The sequence below is a fragment of the Neltuma alba genome, unplaced genomic scaffold, assembly GCF_004799145.2.
Source record: "Neltuma alba isolate B1F8T4 unplaced genomic scaffold, ASM479914v2 tig00005139_pilon, whole genome shotgun sequence".
Taxonomy (NCBI): domain Eukaryota; kingdom Viridiplantae; phylum Streptophyta; class Magnoliopsida; order Fabales; family Fabaceae; genus Neltuma; species Neltuma alba.
Window position 1 is genome coordinate 22,759 of NW_021633995.1, and position 16,593 is coordinate 39,351.

At 32.3% G+C, this 16,593-nt stretch overlaps 1 protein-coding gene across 1 annotated transcript; it reads right to left on the reverse strand.

Annotated features, from left to right (window-relative positions):
* Positions 1 to 8,316: 8,316 nt before the first annotated feature.
* Positions 8,317 to 13,352, reverse strand: LOC114746928 (tRNA (adenine(37)-N6)-methyltransferase). The gene is made up of 8 exons (XM_028935202.1): positions 13,097 to 13,352; positions 12,848 to 12,969; positions 11,437 to 11,537; positions 10,793 to 10,988; positions 10,620 to 10,712; positions 9,919 to 9,978; positions 9,693 to 9,767; positions 8,317 to 9,158 (listed from the first exon to the last, which is right to left on the reverse strand). Exons 1-8 carry the CDS (start codon positions 13,251 to 13,253, stop codon positions 9,066 to 9,068), a joined length of 897 nt encoding a protein of 298 aa, XP_028791035.1. The 5' UTR covers positions 13,254 to 13,352; the 3' UTR covers positions 8,317 to 9,065.
* Positions 13,353 to 16,593: the final 3,241 nt, after the last annotated feature.

Genomic DNA, 16,593 nt, shown 5'->3' on the forward strand with positions numbered 1-16,593 from the left:
CTCAATTCACTTTGTCTCTCATATTTATTTATTTTTTTAAAGATAATTCTTCTAATAATGATAGTTCTGATTAATTAACTTGATTAGTAAGAATATTTTAGAAAAAATAACACATATTTATTACAAATAACTAATTTAATTTATTTTTTAATTTATTTAAATTAGTTAACAAGTCTTTAGCACCGGAGGTGGTATGATACATTCCACATCCCACCTCGCAAGCAACAGCCCAACTGACATTTCTTTGAACTCTGTTGCTTAATCGGGCGGTCGAATCTTGTGCCAATCTTACAGACAGGAGGATTAGGACCCATGCAAAGCCACCGAATGTGACCTGCTATTATTAATGACACGGCCCGCTTCTTTGATTCGCTCCCTTTTCTTATTGTCAGTAAATTATTTTCTTAATTAATTTTTATTTTAATTTGAAACGAGAGAGAGAGAGAGGAAAGAATAAAACCCTCTCATTGGCTCTCAGTTTACTTTCATTCAAACGACGACATAAAGCTAAGGACATGGGTATCGATCAAAGTGGAGGCGCATGGGCCGCAGGCCCAATGGTGTCATTCAAAGTATAAAAGGAGGAAAGCCATTAGCGCTTCATTAAGGACTTGGGGGTATGATTTGACTAACTTGGATTTAAGTTAATCTCACTGTCAAATATAGCTAATACTTCCAATATAGAGTATTCTTTAAGGATCTTACATTTAGTACTGAATGACTAATTATTTGCATTCATACAATTTAAAACGTGAATATATATTTAAAAGGTATATTGAATTCTCTTCACTCTATTTTTTTTTAGCCAGATCACTTCATAAAATTATTTTAGTTTCTCACAATATGAAGAATGATTATCCAAATTCATGTTGAAAGAAATATTTATATTTAGTACTTGATAGTAACTTGAACAAGATTGCTTCCAATAAAAAGATATCAGTAACTCGAAAAAAAATTTATTTTATTTCTTCTTTGCAAAAGTTCAAGTTAATTTAAACGATATAAATTAATTTTGAAAAACAATATTAGCACGTTTAAAAAGAAAATATGTTTAAATTATTACAGTTCAATTTGAATGGTTCAAAAATGGAAAGGAGGGATCCATATGAAACGTTTTAGTAGTTAGGATGTTACTCCTCCGATTTTTAATTTAAGATCTATTTAAGTAATTTAATTAGATTAAAGAAGTTAGGTAAGTTGGTTAATTATTAAAAATATGATTTTTTTTTTCTTAGAACACCATAATCATCTTTCTTAATATCCACGTTTCCTGATTACAGTTGAGGGAGTATCCATAAAAATAATTTAGAAAAAAATGATAAATATGATAAATAAGTTTTATATTTAGGACCAAAATCAACTCAATAATTAGGTTATATATTAAAGACCGGAGGAGTATATCTGTTCAGGCCGTTAGACCCCCTCGCTATTCAGCAACAAAATAAAAGGGCCACCTTCTTGTTTTCAGAGGACCTGAAATAATTTGCCCCTTGTTTAATCCAAAAAGAAAGGGGCCAACCTGGAACAATCCCCGTCTATTTTTTGTTAGGCACAAGTATCTTCTTATTAAAACTAATCGTATTACTAATAAGGATTGGGTCTAGTAAAATGGACTAGTTTCTCACAATGTGATGAATTAATGTCTAAATCCTTACTGGGAGAGGTGCCCATATTTAGTACTCAATAATGCCTCGAACATGATTGCCTTTAATAAGAAAATACACATACCTACCGAAAAAAAAGTAACCCTATTTGAGATATTGTTGGGTACTCCCTCTGGTACTATATATAAACTTCACTTTTAAAGAAAGGTCTAGTTCAAAATATAAGCTTCATTTTTTAATTTGTCCGAGCTTTTATTACTTTTTTTTTCCTATTTTGTCCTTAGTTAACCATATTTAGTACCCCCTCTCTCTCATTAACATCACCCCATATGTTCTCCTTCTTCATTTTTTTCTTTTTATTGCCTCTTTTATTTACTCTCTTAATAAATATGGACAAATTTGGAGGGAAAAATACATTTTTGATCTATTTATTATTTTTAACTAATTTTGACTGCTAGTTTAATAAACACAATTAGGTTATTTGAAGCTTGTATATGAGATCGGAAGGAGTATTAAATATGGCTACTCTTTTTGTGAGGATTCAAATATTTATTCATCATGTTGTGAGTGACTAACATCTTTCATTAAACCTAATCCCGTTATTATTTAATGCTCTGTCTTAGTTAATTTCCTCCTTTTAATTCAAGATGATTATTTTTTTTTTCATTGGGCTTTCTTCATCGAGCTTCAATTGGGGAATATTAACTAAGAGAGAGGTGATTTAATGTTCATGGCCCTGTAACTTAGTGATGTGAATTTTTTTTTTTCATAAATGACAGGTTGCAAATTTAATCTCATTTATAACTTTCGGCTGTTAATCCCTGCTCTTTAAACTCAAAAATAATGATTTAATAACGTTGATGTAAATATTTTTATTATTTTCAAGAGATAATTTCTCATCAACACCATTGCATCATATGATTTGTTAGTCATATAAATTTCAATTGAAACTCAGTTGTGGCAGCCTCTGCTGAGGAAATCCCCACAGATTCCTGCTCGTGCTCTCACAAAAATCTGACCCATTTATTTTCTATAGTTTGGAAGAAACTTTTCAAGCAGCCATCAAATTTAACAAAAATATAATATTTGAATGGACAACTGCCAATATTTTACTACTGTCCAGATCATTAATTTTAATTCTTATAGCACCTCGATTAAGGATTCATTCAACAATATTCTAATCAGTGCCTAATAATAATAATAATAATATGCCACAATAAGGTCATTACACTCCTAATTTTATAATATAATTATTTGATATCGAATTCTATCAAATTCAATTCCACCATTATTGAGATTAATTTATAATAATCCTTTAATATAATTTTTTCATACACATGATTCGAATGCCAAGTATACTTAATAAATTATATTTCATTCTTTTTTTTTTAAGGTTACATAAATCTCATTCATTTGATTTGACAATTATTTGGCCAATACTTTGATTTTTTTGACCATTGCAATAAAACATCAGGCATAAAGCAATCAAAGGATGCAAAAAGAATAAAATCTTTTTGACAAAGAAATCGCTTTTGTCATTAATTCCATGGGAAAATCCTGTCTTTCCAAAATAAGGTAATAAGCCAATATTCTTCCTCGTACGAATGCAAGAATAAAGGTGAAGATTCTTTGTAACCAGGTTATGATCAACAAAACTTTAAATATATATATATTTACAGAAAAAGTTGAGGTTTAGAATACTAGACTCATTTAAACAAAAGAAATCCCACGCAGTATGGACAATCAAGTTAATTCAGGCAGAAAAATCCTAAATATGCCCTCAGGCGACTCCTTTTTTTTCTTTTTAAATTCATGTTGTGGTGCAAAAAATCACATAATCTATTTTCGTGACTCTGGCATATTGGAGGAAAAATAATACTCTTCTAAGTCCTAAATATAAGTGTTCATTAGTTAAATTATTTAAATCAATGTGTGTTGATTTTCTAAAATACTCTTTCATCTTTTGTATTAAAAAATTATCATTATTAAGAACTCTTTAGTACATGTAATATACATTATATAGTGTCAAATTGTTTGAAAAATTATAAATTGGTGAGATAGAATGAATTAAAGTCTTATAACTAAAGTAAATACTCCTCCGATCCTAAATATAAGAACCTTATATACACTATATAAGGATCTTACATCTAGTACTCAAGAAAGTATATTCTCTGGGATGAGAATCCTTAAGCTGCTCAGAAGTAACCTTTACAGAGTCACGATGAAAAATTAATTGTACAGTTGCCGAAAAATATATAAAATCGCAACACATAAAAGCAAGGAAAACATTGTTAAAGTGACAAATAAATTATAATCTTACTTTATATCAGGTAGCTTGGGTTCAGAAGGGTTATAATTGAGTTGATTTGTTCATTGTTGTAAAGTAAGGATGAGCAAGAAAACTAAAGAGAACTCGTGCCTAATCTCTCCCTTTCAATTTTTTTGGCCAAAATTTTCCCTTTTAATTAATTAATTAATGCAAAAAAAATTTTATTTATAAGGAAAAATCTCTAGCATCGCATGGCCTGAGATCATCCAAGACGGGATTTCTAACAGTGCAGTAGTTCCTACTTGCGCAGGTTATTTTGGCAGTGTATTAAAGTCCAATGCTTTATAATGGTTTTTCACTAGTGGAAAGACTATGAACACTGAAATATTTTCGGTTAGTCTACTTTTATCATGCTATTATTAAAAAAAATTAAAATTGCTAAATTATGAAAGTTATAAAAGACAATAATAAATTAATAATATGTAAAGCTACAAAACATTAATTTCCGTCAAAATTCTGTAATCATGTATTCTACATTTTCTTATCTAAAAAAAAAAAAATCTCATTCATCTTTCATAATATTTGTCACCTTATAACTTTTCTTTGGCACAATATGTATTTTAAAAAAAAAAAAAACTGATCAGTAATTACATCCTTGCTGAATGCAGCTAAAATAGTGAATTTCCAATTTTTTTCCAATTTTTTAATCACCGATGAAAGAATGCACGCTTTACTGTAAAATATTAGTTTCTGCTTTTTCTTTCTTTCTATTTTTTTTTTTTTAGCTTCCAGGATATAACGCCTCAAATTACAAATTTGCTTGGCATAGAATTGTAGTCCTTTATAATTTTCCACCCAAGTTGAAGAAATTAAAGTTATGTGATAGAAGTTTCCATCACAAGGCAACAACATCAGAAATATATTCAAATAATAAGTGATAAATAAAGAACCATAAGGCAAATCAGCTAGGAGGAAACAAGCCTACATAAAATCACTTCGCTATATCATATTTACTATCAAAACACATTACTATAGGCACATCAAGCTTCTAAATTTAGTCTTAAGCACAAAACATCTGCAGAACAATTCGACGATTGTTTTTCTCAAAAAACTAAATCATAGATATACTTAAAAAAAGCTACATTCTAGTTATTCAGCAAAATAATACAAGCAGCACAATCTCCTAAAACACATATCTCGTACTTGATAACCTTTGTAGATTTTGAAGCTGAAAAGTCAAAGTTAAGAATATCGGATAGACTCGCGCAGGTTCAGTAATGGGATGTCATCATCCGGATCAGTTGCTAGGAGTTGACAGCATCATTTCATTGTCTCCACAATCCAGAAATATTATCCTACATTCTATACAAGAGCATGATTTAGTTAATAATTATGTCTTCATTTATTGCATTAAACAATCAGAAAAATTAATATAATTAAAGGAAAAAAGAACATGATCAAGAATTTTAGTATGAGATGATATAGGCTTGAGCAGATAAGGAAGTGATAACAGAAATATCAGGGACCTTCATGATGTTAGCAAACACTAGTGTGATCCACTTGATTTGAACCTTTTAAGTCGCCTTGGGTTAAATCAAAAATAAAACCAAATTATGCAGTAAAGCACAACTCGGGTCGAGTCTCTTGAGGAGCTTTTTATTAATTCCTTAATTAACTAAGTGACAAAGAATTGAAAGGAGGGGTTGAAAAAGGATTTTTCAATTAATAAAACTAATTAAGAGAGTAAGAAATAAATCTAAACTACTTTTTTTTGGTATTTTTAAGAAAGAATGAAAAATGCAAATTTGAATTGTAAGAAATCAATAACAAGAATGCTCTTGAGGAATGAATCAATGACTATCCTAGCTTGTTTAATGATATGAGAGTAACTTAAGTGGTTAAGATTGGTTTATATAAGTTATTCCTTTTAAATTAATACTCAACTAGAACATTAATTACTTGTTAAATTCACTTCAAGCATAATTTCTATACAACTTGCATAAAAATCACACTAACAATGAATTAACAAAGGCATAAACATAAATATATGTATAAACCAAGTACTCAAACTTATAAATACCAATCCAAATATCAGCAATTCCAATCCAAACCAAGAATTACAACTAGCAACTCTTAGCTTTAAACCAAATATAACAAACTTCAAACCAGAAATCATCAACAAAATAGTCTAAACTAAGGACTAAAATTAAACTCCCCTTTGTAGCTCCCAAACTCAAGCCATTGAATTCAATCCCGAAGAGCACAGTGAATTTAGCCTCTCATAGCTCTGAACCAAGCTACAACTCGTGCCAAAGATAAAGTAGCCATGGAGGATAGATGGAGGGGAAGAAAGATGAATTTGGAAGATTGAAATTGAAGTGTTGCGGCAGTGGAGTATGCGTGTGATGCGAATATGGCTCTGTGGTCTTGCGTGCGGCTGTGAAGGACGTGAAGGGGTGCGCGGTGGCGTGAGGCGTGGTTGCGTGTATGGCCTGCTCTTGCAATGGATTTAATATATAACCTAATATCTTTCCAAAATCCATGCCTTCCCTCTCTTCCGTCCTTTTCTTTCTTTTTTTTTTTAATTCTTTTTCTTTTGTTTCAACTTTCCTTCTATGTTTATTTTCTTTTCTGAGACCTGCAAAAGATAAATTGAAATACTATCATAAAGCCCAAAATCAATTATTTAAAAAGAGATAAAATATGATAAGATTTTCTTTTAAATTTCTAATTTTGTGCAATCAGTATTTGATTCAAAATACCCACAATTAATGCAATTTATCCCACTTTAATTGATAAATATCTCCAAAAAGATATCAAATAAGATATTAAAATCAAGATTTATCAGTGATGCATGAGAAATAGTCTAAAATCTGAATGACCAAAAACAAACGTAAAAGTTCTGGTGGAAAAAAAAAAAAAAACAAACAAACGTAAAAGTTACAAAGTATAATTTAATGACATCAATTTACTACCTGGGGATCAGAAAGAGTGAAGTCTCCAATGACGTCTGCATCATCAGATAGATACTGAACACTAATGCTTGATGATCTGTACTTGGAATTGTATTCACTCAATCTCAATTTCATGACAAATGTCCGACCAACCAAATCCTCAAATTCATCAGGAAAAGAATCCGGCCGTCCTTCCTTTTTTTTTTTCGTTTTGGGAAATTATTAGTTAAAGGCAAATAATAACTGGATTAAATTGTACTGAATCAATCAGAGTATATTTTGAATAAAAATGTTACCGCAATCAATTCATCCTTTAAGAGCTTAGCACTTTTATTCAATAGCCTTGAGGCAACACCATCAAAAAGGACAACCGATGTAGTTCCAGTATCATCAGCCACCATAAAGTGTATTTTATATCTAGCATCAATAACATAAATGGATAAATATTATCAGCAACAGTTTTGAATGGTCTATGTTTTCTTTACGCAGATTTGAGATACAGTACTAATTCCTGCCAATGAACAACAAATGAAACAGTCCCAATGAGTGTGCTAAACAGAGAACCAGAAACGTAGATAGATCCAACATCTAGTCAGAAAAGCAGAAGTGAACAAAATTAGATTAAAAAAGGATTGCTAAGTTCTCTTTCTTTGTTTTCTCCCCCTTTGTTTTGTTTCGTAAAAGCAAAGTAATTTAACTTGTCTGACTGTCATCAAAAAAAGAAAAACAGAACCATTTAATCGAACCAAATTTTAAAAAAAAAAAAAATCTATAAAAATGTGTTGATAAAAAAACATAACTTACTTAACCACAATCCCTGACGCTGGTCTTTGACACCCATGACAGCTGACTCTTAGAACCTTGCTCTTCAATTTTGCACCACAGCTGTAGTTGTTGCATCCCTCATAATACCATCCAAAGTTTTTCTCAACTTTCTTTATCTCAGCCCGTATCACAAAGGAGGAAAGCTACAAAATCATCAGAAGTTATTAATATTAATTATTTTATTTGATATACAGAATCTGTCAGTACATGATATTGTTAAAAAACACACCTCCTTCATGTTGGCAATATTAGAAATGGAGATACGTGGTTCATGGGTCAATAAATCATTCCCTTCCGAAACACTTGTTGGCGATGTTGGCAGGCTGAGAGTAAACAAACATTGGGTCAAAAAAGTAACTTTGATAAAAATAATAGACTTTGGGATACAAAAGAAACAACCTAGCTACAAAATTACGATCATTGCTTAGGCCAGCAAAAGTTGAAACCTTTTCAACAATGACATTACTATTGTCATCAATTCTATAGGAGACATCCAGCCCCTCCAAAATAAGGTGATAAATTACTTCGTTGGAATATAGAGAATTGTGCTCTTTTTCAAGCATACAAGCTGCTTCATCTAGGCTCCCATCTATATCAGAAGGGTCATCCATCAATGCATCATTGTCATTGTCTTTCTTTGAAATCGCATCATGAGGCCTCTTCCGCTGACTAACCGACCGAATATCCCATGAAAGAACCTGCTTTATCAGGCTTTGGAATTCGCCTGCTGATGCATAAAGTGATTTCTTTTCCTAAAGCATCAAGATGGTCAACAGATATCATCCAAATGAGTGGCAATAAAAGGGTGTGCGCGTGTGTGCGTGTTACACAACAACCCAGAGCTTAGAAGGTACCATGCCATTTTTAGTATCTCACAGTGAATTGAGAGGTCTCATTAGCTACAAGGGATCTTAAATCAGGCAGAAAATGCAAGCAGGTTTTATGCAAGTTATTAAGAAGGGAAAAAGAGTCTTCACATCATTAACAGCATTAACAGAAATTGATAAAAACTAAGCGTGCTAGTGCAAGGTAGAGTATTTTAAGGATTGAAAAACATTATGGTTTTTGGGGATACGCGTTCTTCAATAGGATATTTATCTTTGCAAGTCAATAAATTGTACATCAAAAGTCATCATGATTCCGTACTTATCAACAGTAGTATTGAATTAACTAACAAAAGTGAAGATTTTCTGGTGATTCCTATGAGATTCTCCAACCAAGACATAGCATGAAAAGAAACTTTTAAAATAGTCAATTAACTGTTGCTGAGCTGCAAATGTGTCATGTTTTTATTGGGATCATGGTAACTAACATCTTAAAAACTCTGCTTAAATTTTGTCCTAAATCATATAGGTACACCTCAAGCTAGCCAATGCAGAGGCAGGTATTGAATTCAACATTTCAAGCAAGTCATTAACAACTCACTGCCATTCTCCAGCAATTTTCTAGGGTTGAAGTAAAGTCCTCTGAGAAGCTTATAGAAGCTACAGCAAGTAAGTTATCCTCCTGGAAAAAAAAATGAAATTAATCAGGAAAAAAAGAAGAAGAAGAAAATCGCTTTATAGACTCAAGATGAAAGAAAAAATAAACTATTACTCAGATATTTGATACCTTTAATGTGGATCATCAGTAAAAATGATTGTTGGAATACAACATTAGGATTTTATTGACTACTAACGAGTACCACGGTTGAGCAAGTCCTTTTCTTCCCACAATCTAGGTGATGATTATTTTTAGTTAAAAATCATTGAAGAAATGCATCTTCCGGATTTAGCACCCTCCTACTGCCCAAGTTACACAGTCTACGTTAAGATTAATAACAAATCTTTCTTATTAGATGTATACGAAATTTATTACAATGATCTACCACCTTAAACTGTGCGACACTTCATAAATAGCATCTAGTCATGCTATTATAACCTACGTAACACAAGAACTGCAATATCCCACATTCCTCATAAAACATGGATCTTTCGTTTAAAAGACCCAAACATAAGCATAAGCAGTATTAAATACAAATAAAGGATAATGGATCATTACCATCAACCAATTAGGCACTTTTGCTTCCACAATGCCATCAGAGTATGGTAGATAGGGCTTGACATCAAGCACTGGCTGTTGATGATGTTCAGAAATAGGTATCATTTACTCCGCATCATTATCATAGAACAGCATCAAGTTCATGGTTAAACAAAGCAATCAATAGCCTAAGCAGCCCATAATGACTGTAGTGTTAGCATGGGGAAGCATAGATTAGCCAACTTACAGTTCCATCAACCAGGTCCACACCAGAGAGCAAAACCTTATTTCCCTGGACAGCTTCCACCTGTAAAACCCAGTTAGCTCAAGGAAAGAAAACCAGGGCTACTATTTTGTTTTGTTTGTTTCAAGAGAAAAAGGAAAAAGGAGTACTTTTAATTTCAATGATTAATAATTATTTGCATATAATTTTTGCAATGGCAGGAACTCTAGCAGAACAAGAATTACTTCCTTTCACATACTGAATAAGTACTAGGGAGGGAGGGCAGAGATAGACCGTTCATTAATTGTGTACAACCACTATAAATGTGAACAAGAACATTGAATCACTGATATCATTTTACAGGAGTTCTTTTTAAGTATGCAACAATTCAGAAATGCCACGAGGATTTGCATAAATATCCATTAGAATTTGACATTTTCAGGGAGATCAAGATCTAGATAGTTTGGTGGTCTTCTAAATTGAATAAACTAGCTATACATTAGTGGGGGCTTGGAAGCAAAAAAAAAGAAAAGAGCACTTTTACACTTTACAAGACAAAGCGCCTCTCATGTTTACCTCGTATAATGCAAAATCACTTAAAATAAGCTAAGTCAAACACCCACTAATTAAATGAAGTAATCGTAGTACCATGCAATTATGCAAACTTATGTTTGTTTCAGCAAGCACGTCAGAAAAATCTACAGGGAGCCAACATTTGTTATCACCTTCGCAACTGTTAATCCAATGGGGCAAGGACGATGAGGGGAGCGTGTAGCAAACACTCCCTTTCTTCCACCTTGCAATCTTGGAACCCTCACCTGCACATCCATCGACTAAACATTAATTTTCAATAGAAAAAGTGTCAAACTGATATCCCATATACGAGGTTGGAACACACTTTTGCCTTGAACTTTGACTTAGATGGATGGTTCCATAGCTTCTCAAGATCTGTATTTAGATGAAATACATATATAACCCAGCAGTGAGAATATTCTGCAAGACCCTCAAGTGATGACGGTGGTACACGAGTTGTATTAAAAATCAAAGATGCTCTAGCAAGAGGTACAAGTAAGGGTTGCCTTGGTGTTCCATTTCTGCAAATATGTCAAAAGACAGTTAATTAACGGAGCATCAAGCAAGCAATTATTCGCTAAAACCAGGCATGATGCCCACTAAACACAAGAATGGACTCAACCAGAAGAAGAGTTTCGATCTATGGTCCAAGTGGAGGCAGATTACACCACAATTTATCTACCTCAACACATGCCTTAGTGCCTATGGAATTAGTAAAAATAATTATAATGGAGACTAACTGAAGAAATAATTATAGCTGTTAACAGTGTAGTCGTTAGTTCTTTTTCGTCTGATAAAATGGACTGAAATCAAAATCCAGTTTCTGAATTCGAGGGCAAGCATGGTGCTTTAAACCATTGAATTTCAATGGAAGAGCAATTCAAACTGCTTGACTCGGCAGTATCAAGCTACCATAAATGAACGGTTTATTCATAAAATAAGATATGAAATAATCAACAGATATTTTACCTTGTAGTGAAGCACGATTGGATGATGCCAATAGGTGCCATGGGATAGTAATTCATCTCTACGTTGTCACTTTTAGGTTGTGCTAGTGCTTTTCTCAAGGACTGCAAGCAAAGAAATTAGCACAAGTGAAAATAAAGTATCAAAGACAAACAATAACATTAAGTCTCTTAGACTTTATAACACTGACACAAGAATGCATGCAAGTGAAGATCAGATTTTATTTAATAAAAGACAAATCAATATTTAAATACATATTTCTTCTGATGACAATAATCTAAATTCACGTAGCAAATAGTTAGCCACCAAGTTATACAAAAGTGTCCTTATAATAAAGAATTTAAGTTCTGTCACACGTTATTCGCCACATTCATCAAAGGTCACTCTCTCATGGACCAAGTAAATATACATATAAGGCCTCTTCAACTTGAAAGCTTTGGTTCTCTTTGAAAGTTTTTGAAGAGAATAGAGAGGGTGCGGTAGAATGGGAAGAGAAAGAGATATCACAGTAATGTTTGAAGGTCTAATGCAGAAAAGGAGGGTAGCCCCTTTTCAGTTATTTAGAAGTTAAAAAGCTAATAGTGATTACTTGTGTGGGGAGGGTCAAACTTCCAAGTTACCCCAGTATTTCATTTCCCTTAATGCTTAGTGAGAGCAAAATATTAATTGAATAAAAAGTAATGAGGCAAACCGTTCCAAATCCTCCAACTTTTGTTCTGTTCTGTTTTGCTTTTGGTGTTTGAAAGTTCGGCTTGAGGGTGGGATATAATGGTTTGGGAACTCAGCATAATCCACCACACTCCATTAAGTTTATAAGATAGAAACAATGCCTCAAGGTTAAGTTCCTGCCTCTACCCATCATTTCCCACCCGGCAACCATCCATTATAAAAACAAACTCCTCTTAACTTGAGGCCAGTTATTGGTTATATTAATAGCTCTATTATGTTCATTAGCCCAAAAACAAATTTCTAGTTTTCTCACGTGAAAGGCTTGTCGGCTTAAAATGTAAAGAGTACATGGTCACCACAGCTTATGCTAAAACATAATTCTGATCACGGAAATGTGAGCAATAACAATTAAACTCCTTAGTCCTACCACTTAGCCGTTAAGATTAATACTTCAAGAACAGCTCCAACATAACAGTTAAATGCTTTGTTTGGATGGATGGGGATCAAAGGAATGGAAAGGTATAATCTTGCTGACAACTTCTAAAAAACGAGAAGGATGAAAAAGAAGCATCACTCTGTCCGTCCGATATGCTTCCCCTAACAAAACATATTTTTTCCTGTTTGTAAAGCGGGGGCTAACCAAATTTCATTTACTTTTTTGCACTTCATATTAAAAAGAGAAAAAGAAATAGAAGAAAGAAAAATTCAGTCATTTGAATAAAATAAGTGAGGTAAGGAAAGAAACCTGTTGTGCCCTAATGCGGCCTTGCCTCTCAGAGGCACATTTCTCTAAGGATGACTTGAGGGATGCCTCAAGCTCGCGAAGCTTGGAGTTCAAAGCTTTCGTTTTTTTCTTGAACAAGTACACTGCACTTTCAACAGCTCACATGAAGTTCTTGAAGGTTGGGGATTCAAAAGTTTGAAGCTTGAGCGAAGCCAAACAGGAGAAAAGATAATAAACACAGACAGAGAAGACAGAGTTTATAGCTCATACCGGACACAGCAGCGGTAACGGAAACAGCAGCAAAAAGTAAGGTTACGGTGAATCCCGACCATTTTGCTTCCGAGTTGGAAGAGTCCGTGGTTTGTCGATGACGAGTTTGGTTTCGGAGGTAGCTAGGTAAGAAACGAGGACGAAAACTGAAGTTCATGACAGTGGTGGATTTGTCTTCCTTAGTCGAAGCCTAAACAGTGGTGGATTTCACATTCCTGTGTTTATGTTCTAGTTCAACTTGCAAGGCGGGCCTCTTTGATCGCGCCCGGCTGCGTACCAGACTACCAGGGACCGACTGATTTGAATTCTCATGTCATCCGAAGCTCCGGTACGGAAGGAAAAAAATTACAAGAAGAAACAAAAAATTATAAAACAAGTATTAAAAGTTATCATTATTTATTATTTTTCTGATCTAAATATAAAACTATTATTTTAAATAAAAAAAACTAATTTGAAGGTCTTCATAATTTTTTTTATTTTAAATTAGGTCCTTGAATTTTTTTTAATTAAGTTCTTTAATTTTCTCCTGTTAAATCAGTTAGTCCTTCTGTTAATTATGACTAACACTGTTAAAAAATCTCTATTATCTCGTCTAATCAACCCCGGTCTCCTCTCTCCTTCGATTCCAAAAATGGTATTCGGAGGAGATGAGTTGAATGGCGGAAGCGATTAGGGAACACGTGCGACCAATTACCGAGAGGCCATTGATTGTACTGAAGTTGCAGGAGACATAAACAAGCACGGAGAAGAAGTAAAGGGTAAAGGGAACACTCGAGAAGCCATTTGTAGGGTGTGTTTGGATGAAACCAAACCGTGGTTTGAAAAAGTAATTCTGAAGAATAGATTCTGAGAAAAATAGATTCTGGAAAGAATAAATTTTATGAAAAAGTGATTTTGAGAAGTGAGAGTGTTTGGATAGTTGTTATCAGAAGCACTTTTTATATATACAAATTACTAAAAAAAAAGACATAAGTTAATATGATAATTACAGAGAAAATAGATTTTATGATATATTTTAATTTGAAGGAATAAAATTGTTAATAATATATTTTTTATTAACATAATTAATAATACATAAGATAATATAATTAATAAATAATTAATATGTATATATATTTATAAAATATAAGATTAAATATGTTTATAAAAAAATATGTTCATAAAAAAATAACAAGATACATATCCTATAGGCTCTCACACTCTCCCTTTTTTCTCCAAAAGTAAAAAAAATTTGCTTTTTTCAAAACCATGGTTTTGGCCCAAAACCATGGTTTGGGCAAAATAGGGTGGTGTTTGGGTGACTTATCACCCAAACCATGGTTTGGGGTGTCACCCAAACGGTACCGTAATAAGAGTGAAAGTCGCTTCGTTCTCGTTGCAACCTGGAGTGTTTGAGCAAGAGCTTCATCCTAACATAGAGCACCCAGTTCTTGGTGGCTCTAATAATCTAATCCGCCATTGCATTTAGAGATCAAAGAAAATGGCAGAGAATGTGAAAGGTGAGCAAGGTGTAGAAGTATGAGTAGTTGAGGAAGAGTTGTCGAATTCTGGTCAGGAAGGAGGAGAAGAAGAAGAAGTAGGAAGCAAGAGTGAAAGGAATATGAAGGGGGAGGAGAATCACTTTGTTTAAGCATGAGTTCCAACACTGAAATTAGCTTTATATTTTGCAATGGAGGGGACGTGGGAAGCTGAGCCATTTACAGGGGTAATGGTAAGGAAAGAGACGAAGTTGAGGATTCAGTGGAGAGAAGACTGAGATTGATGATTCAGGGTGTGTTTGGATGAAACCAAACCGTGGTTTGGAAAAGTGATTCTGGAGAATAGATTCTGGAAAAAATAGATTCTGTGAAGAATAGATTTTGTAAAAAAGTGATTCTGAGAAGTGAGAGTATTTGGATAGTTGTTATCAGAAGCACTTTTTATATATACAAATTACTAAAAAAAAGACATAAGTTAATATGATAATTACAGAAAAAATAGATTTTATGATATATTTTAATTTGAAGAAATAAAATTGTTAATAATATGTTTTTTACCAACATAATTAATAATACATAAGATAATATAATTAATAAATAATTAATGTCTATATATATTTATAAAATATAAGATTAAATATATTTATAAAAAAATATGTTTATAAAAAAAATAACAAGATACATATCATATAGGCCCTCACACTCTCCCTTTTTTCTCCAAAAGCAAAAAAATTTTGCTTTTTCCAAAACCATGGTTTTGGAGTCAAAACCATGGTTTTGATCCAAAACCATGGTTTTGGTTTTTGGAGAGGCTGTTTGGGTAGCATTTTTCCCAAACCATGGTTTGGGGTGCTATCCAAACAGAGCCTCAAACGGGCTTAACAGAGATTTTTTAACAGCGCTAGTCACAATTAATAGTAGGGAGTAACTAATTTAACATAAAAAAAATTAAAGGACTCAATAAAAAGAAAACAAATTTTAAGGACCTGATTCAAAATAAAAAAAAACTATAAAGACCTCTAAATTAATTTTTTCTATAATATATAGACACACATATGAATTTCAAAAAGAGCCTTGTTCGTAGGGTAAAGAGTGGAATTTCAAGAGTAAGTCACAAAAAATTAGGCATGAAAAGGGGACTAAATTCCCCTCTTATGCATAGAATCAGAGTGGGTATGAAACAGACATGTTGGACATATATAATTAATGCAGAAAACACGAGGAGTCACAAGAAAGGTTGAAGAGAGTGGACAGGAAGCACAAAAAGTGGAAATCTGAATTCAGTGAATGAAAATGAAGTATGCACCGATGAAGCGGGATTGGTTTTGTCATGTTGTGCTCTCCATTGCGACTGCATGCTGTAAATAGAATTATTTTTAATAAGAAAATACAATATCTGATTTTTAATATAAGAGTTACTTAAGTAATTTGTATAAATTAAAAAAAAGGGTTAATTAATCTGCAAGTCCTTATAGTTTTAACGAATTTTGAATCAGGTCCCTATAGTTTTTTTTCTTTTTATCAGGTTCTTATACTTTTACCTTTTTTTAATTAGGTCCTTGTATTTATTTTTCTTTTAATTAAGTCCTTATAATTTCACTAAATTTTTAATCAAGTCCATGTAGTTTTAATTTTTATTTATTAATTAAATATAAATTTAATTAAATAGATTAATACTGAAATATAAAATATTAATAATTAAATTAAATTAATAATTATGTAATAAAAAAGTAATAGAATTAATTAATTCAGGAAAATTCTTTAAAACAATTAATTTTTTTGCTGAAAAAATTAAAATCATTATAATAATTCAATATCTCTAGAATATTATTGTTTATAAACTAATATTAAATAATATATACTATTTTATGTTTATATAATAGTACTATTATAATTTATAAAATAAAGAATAAAAAATTCAGGGACTTAATTAAAAATAAGGTGAACTTATAAGGACTTGATAAAAAGAAAAATAAATACAAGGACCTAATTAAAAACAGGTGAAAGTATAAGGACCTG

Excerpts from the sequence above, each read along its gene's own strand:
- LOC114746928 (XM_028935202.1), bottom strand. The coding sequence starts at position 13,253 with ATGAACTTCAGTTTTCGTCCTCGTTTCTTACCTAGCTACCTCCGAAAC. Across the intron at positions 10,989-11,436 it reads CAATCGTGCTTCACTACAAG|AAATGGAACACCAAGGCAAC; the intron begins GTAAAATATCTG and ends ACATATTTGCAG. Across the intron at positions 10,713-10,792 it reads AGTCAAAGTTCAAGGCAAAA|GTGAGGGTTCCAAGATTGCA; the intron begins GTGTGTTCCAAC and ends ATGGATGTGCAG.